General features: G+C 44.6%; 1 protein-coding gene across 1 annotated transcript in view; it reads left to right on the forward strand.

Annotated features, from left to right (window-relative positions):
- LOC145350301 (contactin-associated protein-like 5) overlaps positions 1-16,251 on the forward strand; it is a 1,016,709-nt gene that overhangs the window by 956,112 nt on the left and 44,346 nt on the right. The window contains exon 20 of the mRNA XM_080199494.1: positions 6,489-6,622. Within this exon, the coding sequence (XP_080055620.1) occupies positions 6,489-6,622 (134 nt within the window). The remainder of the gene's footprint in view (positions 1-6,488; positions 6,623-16,251) is intronic.

Below are 16,251 nucleotides of genomic sequence, written 5' to 3' on the forward strand. Positions count from 1 at the left end.
AAGGGCCAAGTGCTGGCAGTCGGAGTTCAGGTGTTTGATTTGATTTGATTTTGTCACACGTATTAACATACAGTGAAAAGTATTATTTCTTGCGTGTGAAACATTCATAGAGAAGGAAACAAGAGAGTGCAGAATGTAGTGTTATAGTCTTAGCTCAGGTGTAGAGAAAGGTCAACTTGCTACAAGGTATGTCCATTCAAAAGTCTGACAGCAGCAGAGAAGAAGCTGTTCTTGAGTCGGCTGGTATGTGACCTCAGAATTTTGTGTCTTTTTTCTGAAGGAAGAAGGTGGAAGAGAGAACGTTCGAGATGCGTGGGGGTCATTAATTATACTGGCTGCTTTGCTGAGGCAGTGGGACGTGTAGACAGAGTCAATGGATGGGAGGTTGGTTTGCATGATGGATGGGCTACATTAATGATCATTTGTAGTTCCTTGTGGTCTTAGGCAGAGCAGGAGCCATACCAAGCTGTGATCCAACCAGAAAGAATGCTTTCTATACTGCATCCGTAAAAGTTGGTGAAAGTTGTAGCTGACATGTAGAATTTCCTTAGCCTTCTGAGAAAGTAGAGGTGTTGGTGAGCTTTGTTAACTATAGTGTCGGCATGGGGGGAGAAGGACAGGTTGTTGGTGATCTGGACAGCTAAAAACTTGAAGCTGCCAACCCTTTCTACTGTTTCTAATGTGCCGGTGTGGACTCAATGGGCCAAAAGGCCTTTTCTGTGCTGTTTGATTCTGATTCTATGCAATGCCAAACCAGTAGAACACAAGAAGAAAAGATTCTAATATCCTCCCCGAATCTGTAACAGGATGAGATGACAATCACATTTACAATTTAAGAGTTCTTGATATGATTGCCCTTTCCTCTATAATAGCTCGTGTGAGAGACTTTCCAGTTGAATTAATCTATTCCCTTGACATTCCAATTCACAATTATACTTTTCAATTTTTAATACTTGTTGTCTGGCTGAAGACATTGTTAGTTTTATGGTAAGCACTCTGGGGGATTTCAGCTACTCTTATAGCTCACTGCCTAATGTGTTTGTGTACAAAAAAAAATCCCAACGCACGATGTTGCGATGCAGCCTTCATTCCATTTAACATCAGATGGTTTACAAGCACACATTGGAATTCTACACAAAGGAGCAGTGCACCACTAACTTGGGTTAATTCCCTAAATTGACTTTATTATGCTGCTTGAGTTTATTCAGGTATAAAAAACACTGGAGAGGATGGATTCCTTCTGCTACCTGATCTGGTCTTTTAGAAATGTCTCAAAGCCCAGCACTGGGTGGTGAAGTGGTTAGCATTGCTGCCTCACTGTGCCGAGGAGCCAGGTGCAATTCCAGCATCAGGTCACGTTCTCCCCACATCTGCATGGGTTCCTCCGGGTGTTCTGATTTCCTCCCACAGTCCAAAGACGTGTAGGTTAGGTTAATTGGCCATACTAAATTGTCCCTTAGCAGGGTAAATATCTGGGGTTGTGGGGATAGGGCCTGTGTGGGGTTGTTGTCAGTGCAAGCTCGATGGGCAGAATGGCCTCCTTCTGCCCATTGAGGATAGGGGTTCTATGATTCTTTGTATATTTGAGATGCTGTATTTGTTGTTACATAGGCCAATGAATTGTGCATTGAGATAAATGTCAAGCTAATCCCTTCCTTTATGTTGGCCATGATAACAAAGGAAATTTCTGATCTTGGGACATTGCAATGGAATACCTGAGGTCAATGGACCGTTGCGTGGTCCACCCCCTGCCCGCTATGATTCCCATGGCAGATGGGATGGGAAAATCCCCACTTTATATATAAATGCAATGGCCAGAAATCTCCGACCTCGCCCACGACTCAGATTTTCCAGCCCCGCTGCAGTGAATGGAGACTTGGTTCAGTGCCAAATTCTCTGTTCTCGCTGGCAGGGGTAGCAGGGTGTGTGAGGCTGGAGAATTCTAGCCAAGATGCTGTTGTTGGCCAAGAAGACAGGTACCTCATGAGAGGAAATGAATGGTAACCAAAGTGCTCACCAGAATTAATTTCGCCCAAACTGACGGGATTAAGGAGGAATTATCCATATATTCCACTGCCAATCCCTTATTTCCCCAGAAGATGACATGGCTTTCCGGTAGGGTAGCGATGGCATGTGTTGTGTGGAATCTTCCGGTAAGTAGTGATCAGGTTATCAGTGACTAGACAGGAAGTCCATGGCATATTGCTTGTAGGCTAGCTGGCTAGCCATGCACAATCACGCAGTGGTCATTCAATTAGCTATTCTCATGAGGTATACAATGAAACTTGTAGTGTGGATGAAAACACAATGTCCCTGCTATTACCTCATAGGTCCAGGTATATTTAAACAGCACTCGGAGAGCTTGCACCTGCAAGCCAGGAGAATTATTCTTGCTGTCTGAGATGAGGTCTGGGATCTGCAGTTGTTGTCACCCCTTCTTCACTTGCCACCTTGGATTCCTGGAGCTGCTGCCGCCTCCCTCCCTGTCTGTCCTTCAGTCAGCCGCACCCCATACCCATTTGACTGCCAGGTCTCGAGTATTAACGTCTTCTCTCCAGTAGTTGAATAGATCTTCCCATCAAAGAAAAAGCAGCTCCAACTCACTCCAAAATTACCAGGAAGACTATCTCCCCTGCTGCATGCCACATTTAGCCATGAAACTGAAGGCATGTGTTTTCCTAATTGGAAAGGTATACTTAATTCTTAAGAGGTTGCCTTTTAATGAGCATGCTTGACACGGGAAAGGAGGCTCCCAATGCTTGCCATCAGGTAGCGCAATCTGTCAACTTAACGTCAACTTAATTCCATCATATCATCCTGCCATGGGAAGCTGATATTTGGCCCTCACCGCCATTAAGTGGTCCTGCCTGCCTCATTTTCCACTCCTGGCAGCTTTACAAGTTTCTGCCCATTGTGGGTAAACGGTGATATGAAACACTGGATTCACAGCGTCTAACTCCTGTCTGTCTTCATTCATGAGAGTTGTATGAGCCCTGAGGATTTCTCCAAATCAGCACCAGATATGCTAAGGAGGTTCTTTGAGGTCCATCTTTTCTTTCAGGGGATCCATTTTTCTTTCTTTAACAGTGGGTCAGTGCAGTTGGGTGGCTTTTCCAAATATGATTGTGGGATTCACCCACCCAGCCATGGAATATGGCACTGAAGGACATAAGAATGAGGAGCAGGAATAGGCCATTTGGCCCCTCAAACCTGTACTGCCATTCAATAAGATCATGGCTGATCTTTTTGTGGAGTCAGCTCCACTTACCTGACTGCTCCCCATAACCCTTAATTCCTTTATTGTTCAAAAATCTATCACTTTTTGCCTTAAAAACATTCACCGAGGTAGTCTCAACTGCTTCACTGGTCAGGGAATTCCATAGGTTCACAATCCTCTGGGGAAAGAAGTTCCTCTTCAACTCAGTCCTAAATCTGCTCCCCCTTATTTTGAGGCCATGCTCCCTAGTTCTGGTTTAATTAATGAATGAGTTTGGATGGTGGAAGACATGGCGTTGTTTCCTGCCAGTCTCCACTGCGGGAAACACTCTGCATTCCCAACCCCAACTCGGGACTTAGCCCCGGAGGGGCGAATTCTTCCCAAGATAACGAATGAAAAACAAAATTGAAAATGGGGGTGATTCGCAGTGGAGACATGTTGCTTTTCACGAAAACATGAGTTTGCTTGACATTTCGTGCTCTGCGCCTTTCTAAGAACTCCGGTAATATCTACTCAAACTGGAACTTTTTCACTTATCTTTAGCTCTTTCGTCTGTATGGTGTAAACGTGCTTAAAATGGATGTTTTCCAATTGCCTGTTATACCTGCAGCTACACTTAACATCTTCTTGTGGCTGAATGACGTTATCAAGCTACCCATTACTGTCTGAACTGTATGGGGTGCTCCAGATGCATGAAACAGAGATTTCATTAAAAGATTATATTTTAGCCAATAATTGAAGAGAAAGGAAAACTCCATGATGAAATGTCCATCTTGTACTCTGCAAAAAAAATTATTTGCATGCATCAAAAAATATGGTGTACAGTCTCTCTGTTGGCACTAATAATTACTATCGCTGCTGACTTTTATATGTGTCTTTACTTTCAGTAAGATTTAAAAAAGCAAACTAATGCCATTGACCCAGTTATTGTCCCAATATCCCATGGGTTAAGACATTTTTTGCCTGAACTTTGCAGTGATAAATTCTCATATTTGTTCTTCAGTCAATCTGGCTAGCATAGAATTGATCTTAAAGGGTTGCAGCCTCGATGAGAAAGTCACATTCTGAAGACACCAATCATGGGTTTTTTATTAACTGTGTCGGAAAAGGCTAGGGGTCGTGTAATAAACTGTTCATAGAATCCTACAGTGCAGAAAGAGGCCATTCGGCCCATCGAGTCTGCACCGAACACAATCCCACCCAGGCACTACCCCCATATCCCTACGTATTATACCCACTAATCCCTCTAACCTCCGCTACCCTGGACACTAAGGGGCAATTTCATGGCCAATCAACCTAACGCGCACATCTTTGGGCTGTGGGAGGAAACCGAGTACCCAGAGGAAACCCACGCAGACATGAGGAGAATGTGCAAACTCCACACAGACAGTGACCCAAGCCAAAAATCAAATCCAGGACCCTGGAGCTGTGAAGCAGCAGTGCTAGCCACCGTGCTACTGTGCCGCCCATAGCAGTTAGATGTTGTGATACATGTACTGTAAATATTTTCTGGATGTAAGAGTTTGGACAAGATCTAACTCCTGATCTTCCTTTGGAGAGCCTTGTCTGTGATTGTTGCATGTCCCTTTCTAATGATCCAAAATTTGTGATCAGTGCAAAGGAACACTTTTTGTGTGGGCTTTTGTTTTCACTAAGAAGCCCAGAACTCATTTCCAATGTGCCACCCCTTACAGAGATCTGTTACACAAGTAAGCAAGAAAGTTGTCTCACAACACCAGGTTAAAGTCCAACAGGTTTATTTTGGTAGCATGAGCTTATCAGAGCAGTGATGCAAAAGTTTATACAATCAAATAAAGCTGTTGGACTTTAACTTGGTGTTGTGAGACTACTTACATGTAAACAATGTATGTGTAGGTGATGGCTGAGTGGTGATATCGCTTGAGCATTAATCCAGAAACTCAGCTAATGTTTTGGGGACCTGGGTTCGAATCCCGCCATGGCAGGAGGAAAAGTGGGAGGTAACAGGAACACCCAGGGGAAACCCACACAGACACAGGGAGAATGTGCAGACTCCACACAGACAGTCACCTAAGGCTGGAATTGAACCTGGCACTGTGAGGCAGCTAGCCACCATGTGTGCTGCGGAGATTGTTTGCACTGTTTTGCTTCACTCATCTTCATTTCCACTTGCCCTGTTCCTTGCATTCAGTCTGAAATGTAGTTCTTGACATTTGTCCATTTTAATCCAACTCTCATCCCATCTTTTATTTCTGAATAGTGATTTTCTGAGATGGGATTTTCCAGACCTGCCAGCCAGTGGCAGCGTCCACTCATGCCAAAAGTCAGTACACTTCTCATTGGAGTGCCAGGTCTCCCATCATGACGGGCCTGGAAAATCCCAGCTTATGTCTCATCTCTCTCATCTCTCTCCCTATTCTTTTGAATAGTTTCTCCTCTTTGCTTTTCTTCCATTTTTTGCATCAGATATGACTCTACGTTTCCTTTGGTACTGGTCGGCCTCTAGTAACTCAATGAAGAGCACTTCTCATTTTAAGCTTTATCCTAGGACACTAAAGGGCAATTTAGCCTGGCAATCAATGTAACCTGCACATCTTTGGACTGTAGGATGAAACCCCCTAGAGGAAACCCACGCAGACACAGGGAGAATGTGCAACTTTCACACTGATGGTGACCCAAACTAGGAATCAAACGCTGATCCTGAAGCTTGAGGCTGCAGTGCTAACCGCTGTGCCACCATGTTGCTCCAAATGCCAACAAATATACACCAAAATAACAGTAAAACACACACTGACATAGCACACATCAAAATAACATGTAGTGCCCACCAACATAATTTATGAACTCATGTCAAAATAATACGTGCCACACACGCAGAATGTGCAAACTTGAAATATGACAGAACACACGTACACAAACACATATACACAAGCACACCACAAATGCATAAAGCATGCATGTATAGACAATATTTGCAGACACGCATGCAAACCATCAAGTACAGGATTGGAGCAAGTGCTGTGTTTTGCTTTACCTCCTCCTTCGCACCATTGTCTATCTGTGTCGCCCCTACTATAGTCCTCGATGTGGAAAGCTTACCCATGGGCTTGGATCAGACTGGAAATCATCTGGGCCCATTTACGTGACTTCCACACTCGCTGATTAATCAAACGAGGAATAAACCAAGACAGTACAAAAATGAGCAAATAAGTTGAGACTTGCTAGATGCCTGTGTGCCGTTTAACAGCCTCTGATCAACACAGCAACGATGAATGATTTTCTTCTGTTTCAGGGAGCCTTCAGGTCAGGTACAGACTTGACAAGGATAAAGATCCTGATATCTTCAGCTTCAACAGTGGAAACTTAGCAGACGGAAATCTCCACGCTGTCAAAATCAACCGAGAAGGACCAAGGGTCCACGTTGAGGTAACATGTTACAGAAATAAATCGTCTATTTCATGCCAATGAAGTTTTCATCATGGTTAGAATGATTAGAGGTCTTTGGAAATAACAATGTGGCCTACTTGAGAACACAAGCAGAATTTCAGTTGTGGATAATAAGATGATGCCTTTATGAAGCATCTTATTTTAGTAAATATAAATCATTGTGGTTTTATTATTCCTAATTTATTTATATGTAATGAACAATGAATGCTATATGAACATTCATTTTGGTTATCTAGCAAACATGTTCAATTACAATGTGATCACTTCCTAATGAAGAAAAAATAATGACAAGGTCCTGTTCAGGACTGCACGTATATTGTTATATAATTATGAAGCTACTTAAATGATTGCACCGCATCCAAACAAGGCAACACAAGGAAGATGCAACACGATGGGCAGCTTTGGAATGTTACAAGCTCACTGCTGGGAAATAATGGCAAGTTTGATTTGCTTGCTGTTATTAGCTCATAAGAAATAGGAGCAGGAGTAGGCCATCTAGCCCTTCGAGCCTGCCATGCCATTCAATAAGATCATGGCTGATCTGTCGTGGTTCAGTTCCACATTCCCGCCCTCTCCCCATAACCCTTAATCCCCTCGCTTATCCAAAACCCATCAACCTGCTCTTAAAAATATTTAGCGAGGCAGCCTCCACCACTTCAACGGGCAGAGAATTCCAGAGATTCACCACCCTTTGAGTGAAGAAGTTCCTCCTCAACTCCGTTCTAAACCGCCCCCCCCTTTATCTTGAGGCCGTGCCCCCTAGTCCTACTGTCCTTTCTGAGCGGGAAGAGTCTCTCCACCTCTATCCTATCCATCCCATTCATCATCTTATATGTCTCAATGAGATGTCCCCTCATTCTTCTAAACTCTAATGAGTACAAGCCTAGTTTATTCAGCCTCTCCTCATAGCTCAACCCCCTCAACTCCGGTATCAGCCTAGTAAACTTCCTCTGCACTCCCTCCAAGGCCAAAATATCCTTGCGTAGATACAGTGACCAAAACTGCACACAACACCCTTCAATTTGTGGTGATCAAGAGTGGCACAGTGGCTAGCACTGCTGCCTCACAGTGCCAGGAATCTGGGTTCGCTTCCCGGCTTGGGTCACTGTCTGTGCAGAGTCTGCATGTTCTCCCTGTGTCTGCGTGGGTTTCCTCAGGGTGCTCCGGTTTCCTCTCACAGTCCGAAAGACATGCTGGTGAGGTACAGTGGCCCGAGCAAGGATCGAAGTGTGGCAACTTGAGGAATTTCATAGTAACTTCAATCTGATGTTAATGCGAGCCTACTCCTGATACTAATAAATGAACTTTAAGAGATTTGCAAAAATTTGTGAACTGGTAGCATCGTAACGCAGGAACTGGCCATCAGAGTGTTAAGAAATTGCTAGGTGTATGGATCCAAGTGAATCTCACTGCTACCTGAACATTTTGGGCGGAATTTTCTGACTGCACTTGCCTTAAAGCTGGAAAATCCCACCCGAGGCCAAAGAACTTTTGCATGGTCCATGTCCTGCCCACATCGATTCCCGTGGCGGGCGGGATGGGAAAATTCCACCTTTTGTCATCATTTTTGCCATTGAGATTGGAGAGGCAAAATAAATCAGCCGGAGCAAGTGATAGTGACTGAGCTTTGCCGGAGGAGGTGTTGTTGAGTTTGGGTGGCACAGTGGTTAATGCAGCTGTGTCACAGCACCAAGGAAGTGGGTTCAACTCCAGCCTCAGAGGGGGACTGTCTGTGTGGAGTTTGCACATTCTCAAACTGTTCAACCTTTCTTCATAAGACTAATTCCTCATTCAAGGTTTAAGTTGACTGTAAGTAGGGTTAATGCAAGAATGATGTTCCCGATGGTGGGGGAGTGTCCAGACCAGGGGTCATAGACTGAGGATACAGGGTAGACTATTAGGGCAGAGCTGAGGGAAAAGTTCTTCACCCACAGAGTGGTCAGCCTGTGGAATTCATTAACATAGGAAATAGTTGAGGTCAAAACATTGAAGGTTTTCAAGAAGCAGTTAAATATAGCACTTGGCTCAAAGGGGGTCAAAGGATATGGGAGGAAGGTGGGATTAGGCTATTGAGTTGGATGATCAGCTGTGTTCAGAATAAATGGCAGAGCAGACTTGAAGGGCTGAATGGCCTCCTCCTACTCCTAATTTCTGTTTCTATGTACCTTCTCTAAGCTGCTTTTAATGATAGTACGTTTTTTGAATGAGGAGACCGAAATTGCGCAGTAATCTAGGTGTGGTGTTGAGAGCTATGGAGAAGTGGTACAGAGAAGGAGTTGAGGCTGGCATAGATCAGCCATGATCATATTGAATGGTGGGGGAGGCTTGAAGGGCCTGGTGACCCAGTCCTGTTTCTGTTTCTTGTGTGTGTTCTTGGGTGTGGCCTCACCAGTGCTCTGTACAACTGCAGAAAAACTTCCCCATTTTCATATTCCAATCACTTGCCATATTTGCATGCTGACTTTTTGTGATTCATCTCCCAGAGCTGTATTGGAGTTCTGTAATCTCGCTCCGTCCTTCCTGTCAAAATGGACAAGGTCACATTTCTCCACACTACACACCATCTGCTAAGTATTTGCTCAGTTGATTAACCTAGCCATATACATCATTTTACAGACTGTCTGGTGATGCAAGTAATAAAGGTGGCACGGTGGCACAGTGGTTACCACTGCTGCCTCTCAGCACTAGGGACTTGGGTTCAATTCCAGACTTGGGTCATTGCTTGTGTGGAGTCCGCACGTTCTCCCCGTCTCTGCATAGGTTTCCCCTTGGTGCGCCGGTTTCCTCGCACAGTTTGAAAGGTGCTGTTTTGGTGCATCGGCCATGCTATATTCTCCCTCAGTGAACGGGAACAGGTGTCAGAGTATGGCGACTAGGGGATTTTCACAGTAACTTCATTGCAGTGTTAATGTAAGTCTACTTGTGACACTAATAAATAAACTTTAGTTATAATACTTTGGCAGAATACTAGGTATAGTATCTCTATAGTGCAGAAAGAAAGCCATTCAGCCCATTGAGGCTACACTGACCACAATACCACGCAGCTCCTACCCCTGTAGCCCCACGTCTTTACCCTGCTGACGTTAAGTGGCAATTTCGCACATAATTGGACTGTGGGAAGAAACTGGAACACCCAGAGGAGGAAACCCATGCAGACACGGGGAGAATGTGCAAACTCCACTCAGACAGCGACCCAAGCCGGGACTTGAACCTGGGTCCCTGGCATTGTGAGGTAGCAGTGCTAACCACTGTGCCACCATGCTGCCCCTCAACAAACACCACTCAATGTTATGATGCAGTCCATTAAACACAAGTTTGACAGAATGATTTTGTATTTGTTACAATCTGAGCCTTGGTATCTTAACCTCGGTAACTGCCCCTCCTACCATTCCAGAGCGGGCAAGTTCCCATTTCAGAGGAGTCGTGACTGCTTTCTCATTCACCTTGGTCATTGTTTTGCAACATGAATGTGTCACGCTCGCAAGAGTGCGTATAGAGTGCATTCCATTGTCTGGTAATCACGTGCAGGATTGTATCTGGAACCCAATGTGTTCTGGGCCCTTTGGCAGTCTGAAGATTAATCGTGTAGTGTTTACTATAACATCACTGTATGTCAGTGTGCACCTGCACCATCATTATATATTAGCAGTCATTATGGATGTCCTTTGTTTCCTCTGCATGCTCCGGGCTGTTTAATTGCTGCTGCCTTCCCCTGGCAAATGTCAGTAATTCTGCCTGAGATGGAAACAAATCCTGCTGTAATTGGAAGCTATGTAGGTGCAGACCAACCCAGAAGCCATTAAAAGACGCCTATGTCAATGACTGGAAGAGGTGACCACTGGTTAAAGAAGTTTGAGAAGCCTATTCAGCTGTCTGATCAACCAGATGAAAAGAAGGTCTCAGCACGTGTCTGGTACTCCAAGAGTATCGCAATGTTCATAGAATTGTAGAATCCCTGCAGCGCAGAATGAGGCCATTCAGCCCATCGAGTCTGCATCGACCACAATCCCACCCAGGCTCTAACCCCACATATTCACCCCTCAAATCAACGAATCCCGGAGCATTAAGGGGTAATTCAGCGTGGCCAATCCACCTAATCCGCACATCTTTGGATTGTGGGAGGAAACCGGAGCACCCAGAAGCAACCTACATGGACACGGGGAGAATGTGCAGACTCCGCCCAGACAGCAACCCAAGCCGGGAATTGAACCAGGGTCCATGGCACTGTGAGGTAGCAGTGCTAATCACTGTGCCACCCCTAAAGCAGATGCTGCTGCTACTGCGCTTTCATGGAACTTGGCAGCTCCCCCGTTGGGGAATTGAACCCTGGTCGCATGGGGGAACAGGAGGGGATATTAACCTCGACACGAGCAAGGAAGTTATTAAAATCTTAGTAGACAAGTACTGTAAAAGGAAAAGCAACACTAATTTGCAAGAAAGATGTATTTTGCCTTGCTGTCGATTCCATTCGCCACTTCAACTGGGATTTGAACCCTAGACCTTCTTGATTACTAGGCAGGCACTTTAACCAACTGAGCCACAGAACCTGAATATTAACTAGAGGCATCAATTTTGCAGAGCAGGCGAACAGTTTCACTTAATTACAACATCACACAACTGATTCACCAAAGCGAGTTTGCAGCACTTAACTTCCCAATATCATTTGGTGTGCCAAACAGCTGTATGTGCTTAACATTAGCACAGCGGAGGAAGGGCTTCATTACTGTCACTGAGGAGAGCACAAGAATAGTGGAGCAGAGACACATACCGAGACACGTTCTGAGATGAGTGGAGGTCAGAAGTAAACAACCAAAAAGGAAGAAAGAATATGCATTTATGTAGCACCTCAGGACATTCCAAAGTCCTTTACATCAAATGAAGTACTTCTTGCAGTGTTGTCACTGTCGTATTATAAGAAACACTGTTGTCACTTTATACATAGCTTTGACAAAGGGCCATCTGGACTCGAAGCATGAGCTCTTTTCTCTGTCCTTACAGATGCTGCCAGACCTGCTGAGATTTTCCAACACTCTGTCTTTTGGTTTCAGATTCCAGCATCAGCAGTAATTTACTTTTATCCAAAAAACAGCAATGTGATAATGACTGGATAATCTGTTTTATTATTGTTGACTTGCACACCAGATAGAACTTTCCTGTTCTCCTTTCATGGGATCCCTACATGGTAGAAGGAGGCTATTTGGCCCATTGAGCCAGCACCGACAACAATCCCACCCAGGTGCTATTCCCATAACCGCATGTATTTACCCACTGACACTAAGGGGCAATTTGCGTCGGCCAATCCACCGAACCTGCATATCTTTGGACTGTGGGAGGAACTGGAGCACCCGGAGGAAACCCATGCAGACAATATGTAAACTCCACATAGGCAGTGACCCGACCCGGGAATCAAACCCGGATCACTGATGCTGTGAGGCAGTAGTGCTAACCACTGTGCCACCATGTCGTTCCTTTGTATGTTGCCATGGGATCATTGGAAAACAGATGGCTTAGCAGTTCACTTGAAAGATGGCACCAGATTAAAGAAGAGACAGTCAGTTTTATAATGATTCGGGTTCACTGTTGTCAGTGTATTACATGGCATATAGTTAAGCCTTTTTATGACTCAGATTTTGCAGTCCTAATTTCTTGCTTGCTTCAGACAAGATCTCTTGAAATAGATGGCATTGTGTCAGAATTGGATAAAACTGCGCTGGTTTGTTAGCCTTGAATTTATTCTCAAATCTTTAGAGTGGAATTCAGTGAGAATGCAATCACTAAGCTACAGTTCCTGCTTGTAATATTGGATGGCTAACAGACACACATGACAAATGCCCAAGAGAAAGCACAAATTGAAAAATCCATACAGAATTTAATAAGATATTTAATGAGTTTTTATAAGCACCAGAGGTAATTCACATGGACTCATCAGAAATTGGCCCTGTTTTGCATCTGTTAAATGTATTATATTTCTTCCCAGCCTCCACCAGATGACTAGATAAACGCATTTTATGTTTAAATTGAATGTTGTGGCATCTGCCGTTTCGAATCAACTTATTTTAAAATGATGGATGGATGGATTCTTTTTGAAAGAGATGTGGATATTGTTTCCATGAAACGGCGTTTTGAGGAAGAAGACAAATCTATGGCTCACTTGGTAGGACTGTTTCCTCTGAGTCTGAAGACTGTGGATTCAAGGACTTGAGGACAAAAGTCTAGGCTGACACACAATGAGGGAAAGGTGGGGGAAAGGCTGGGAGAATAGTGGGGGTGGTGAGGCAGAAAATCCAACAAGCCCTGGTGATTTGTCTTGCTATTATAGGAAGTTAGATGAACAAACCCACAGTAGTTCAATAGTTAACGGGCCGACATAGCAAAGGACAAAGAACAGTATAGCACAGGAACAGGCCTTTCTGCCCTCTAAGCCTGTGCCAATCCTGGTGTCCTATTTAGACCAATGTATCCCTTTATTCCCCGTCTGTTCATGTGTCTTTCCAGATTAGTGTTAAATATTGCTGATGTATCTGCCTCAACCACCCCACTTGGCAGTGCATTCCAGGCCACCACCACCCTCTGTGTAAAAAAAACTTACCCCACACATCTCTATTGACCATTTCCCCCCTTACCTTGAATTTATAGATAGGTTTTTGATAGGCAAGGGGATTAAGGGTTATGGGGAGAAGGCGAGAAAGTGGAACTGAGCCACGACAGATCAGCCATGATCTTATTGAATGGCAGGGCAGGCTCGAAGGGCTAGATGGCCTACTCCTGCTCCTATTTCTTATGTTCTTATGTTCTTATGACTCCTTATAATTGTCATTTCTGCCCTGGGAAAAAGCTTCCAGCCCTTCAACCTATTGATACCTCTCATAGTTTTAGAAACTTCTATCAGGTTACGCCCTCAACCTCCATCTTTCCAGGGAGAACAACCCCTGTTTATTCAATTTCATCTCAGAGCCTCCATACCAGGCAACATCCTGGTAAACCTTCTCTGTACTCTCTCCAAAGCCTCCACCTCCTTCTGGTTATGTGGTGACCAGAATTGAACACAGTATTCCAAGTGTGGCCTAACCAATGTTTTATAATGCTGTAACATAATTTGCCAACTCTTATACTCAATGCCCCAGCCAATGAAAGCAAGCACGCCATAGGCTTTCTTCACCAAGGCAGAGAAGGAAATGGAAGAAATGAGGAAGGTAAATGGAACGTTGGCCCTCATTGCAAGAGGACTTGCGTACAGGAGCAAGGAAATTTTATAGCAGCTGTACAGGGCATCAGTGACTCCACACCTAGGGTATTGTGTGCAGTTTTGCTCTCCTTACCTAAAAAAAGAGAGTGCAGTAAGCTTCACCAGACTGATTCCTGAGATGGCAGGATTTTCATATCAGGAGATATTGGGCTGACTAGGCATGAATTACTGGAGTTTAGAAGAATCTAATTGAAATTTATACATTTCTGACAGGACTAGACAGACTGGATGCTGGGACGTTGTTTTTTTTTTCTGGCTGGGGGAGTCTAGCACAAGGGGACACAGTCTCAGAATGGGGTAGGCCTTTTAAGACTGGTCCCTGGAATGGCAGGATCGAAGAGAGACTGGATCCGGAGCACCCGGAGGAAACCCTCACAGACAAGGGGAGAACGTGCAAACTCCACACAGACAGTGACCCAAGACAGGAATAGAACCCGTGTCCCTGGCGATGTGAGGTAGCAGTGCTAACCACTGCAGCACCGTGCTGCCCACCATATCTGAATATTAAGCAAATTCTGCACTCAACTCTTATGGAACAGCTCTGAAGAAATAGCTTCTAGAATCAAATCCAGCCTTCTTAACTGAACGGGATGATGAATTTGATCAGTTTCTGCATTAATTCAGTGCAGTTATGCTGGCCCGCCGTGTCTTACTAATGAAAGTGGGTCCTCTGGTACGCAGAGTGCAATGTTCTGATTACAAACTGGCCAAGTACCTACCGATGTTGGGCAGGAAGTCCGTCGCATGCTGGGGATAAAAGGCGACTCAATAATTCATCAAATCCTTGGTCCTTTCTTGTTTGCCATGCTTTGCTGGGGGAGGAAAAGAATGGTTTAATTGCCAGTGCTCTGGAATCACTTTTACAATTCAGTGTTCTGTGGCATCTGCAGGATCCAAGCTGTCATCAGCTGCAGTGACGATGGCAAACAGCTAAAAGTCCATGATGAATTATTAATGGAAACACCCCAACATGTCTCTGCTACAAGAAATTCAATTTCTAGTGATTATGAATTAATCTAACCAGTTCTCTGGTTGTTCACTTAAGTGGGGGATGTGATGAAATAGATGATTAATGATCTGCACACTAATGTACTGCCTCTGTTCAATTAATCCCTGAAATAATTTTTGGTGCATTTTTTTTAACTTTGGCCATTTGCCAGTGTGAACATTATCGAAAGCAGTGAAGAAAATGAGCAATTATCATCTCCCTTTTTCTAAAAAAACCCTTCATCAATGTATTAATGTATATTGCACCGACGTTTAACAGTACATCAGTAAATTATTGAATGCAACCATCTATGGATTTATGCAGCCCGTTTTTACAGTTGTAAGACAACAAAATAAATCTGGATGAGATCGACAAATGGTTCCACGATTGTGTCCAAGACAATCCTAAATCAAGGAGCAGAAACAGGCCATCTGGCCCCTGGAGCCTGCTCCGCCATTCAATAAGATCATTGTGGTGTGGAGAGTCTGCAGAAGGATCTAGATAGGCTGGGCGAATGGGCCAGGAAATGGCAAATGGAATTTAATGTTGGCAAGTGTGAGGTGGTCCACTTTGGTAGGAAGAATGGTAGGAAGGACTATTACTTACGGGGCGAAAAACTGCAGCAGGCGACGGTGCAGAGGGACCTCGGGGTCCTTGTGCATGAGTCGCAAAAACCCAGCTTGCAGGTGCAGCAGGTGGTCAGGAAGGCGAATGGGATGCTGGCCTTCATAGCGAGGGGGATTGAATATAAAAGTAGGGAGGTCTTGCTGCAGCTGTATAGGGCATTGGTGAGGCCGCAGCTGGAGTACTGTGTGCAGTTTTGGGCGCTGCACCTGCGCAAAGATATTTTGGCCTTGGAGGGAGTGCAGAGGAGGTTTACTAGGCTGATACCGGAGTTGAGGGGGTTGAGCTATGAGGAGAGGCTGAATAAACTGGGCTTGTACTCGTTAGAGTTTAGAAGAATGAGGGGAGATCTCATTGAGACGTATAAGATGTTGAATGGGATGGATAGGATAGAGGTGGAGAGACTCTTCCCGCTCAAAAAAGACAGTAGGACTAGGGGGCACAGCCTCAAGATAAAAGGGGGGCGGTTTAGAACGGAGTTGAGGAGGAACTTCTTCACTCAAAGGGTGGTGAATCTCTGGAATTCCCTGCCCGTTGAAGTGGTGGAGGCTGCCTCGCTAAATATTTTTAAGATGCGGGTTGATGGGTTTTTGATAAGAGAGGGGATTAAGGGTTATGGGGAGAAAGCGGGAAAGTGGAACTGAGCAGCGACAGATCAGCCATGATCTTATTGAATGGCGGGGCAGGCTCGAAGGGCTAGATGGCCTACTCCTGCTCCTATTTCTTATGTTCTTATGTTCTTATGGCTGA

Source organism: Carcharhinus amblyrhynchos, chromosome 11 (assembly GCF_965287045.1).
Source record: "Carcharhinus amblyrhynchos chromosome 11, sCarAmb.v2.hapA, whole genome shotgun sequence".
In the NCBI taxonomy this organism is placed as follows: Eukaryota; Metazoa; Chordata; class Chondrichthyes; order Carcharhiniformes; family Carcharhinidae; genus Carcharhinus; species Carcharhinus amblyrhynchos.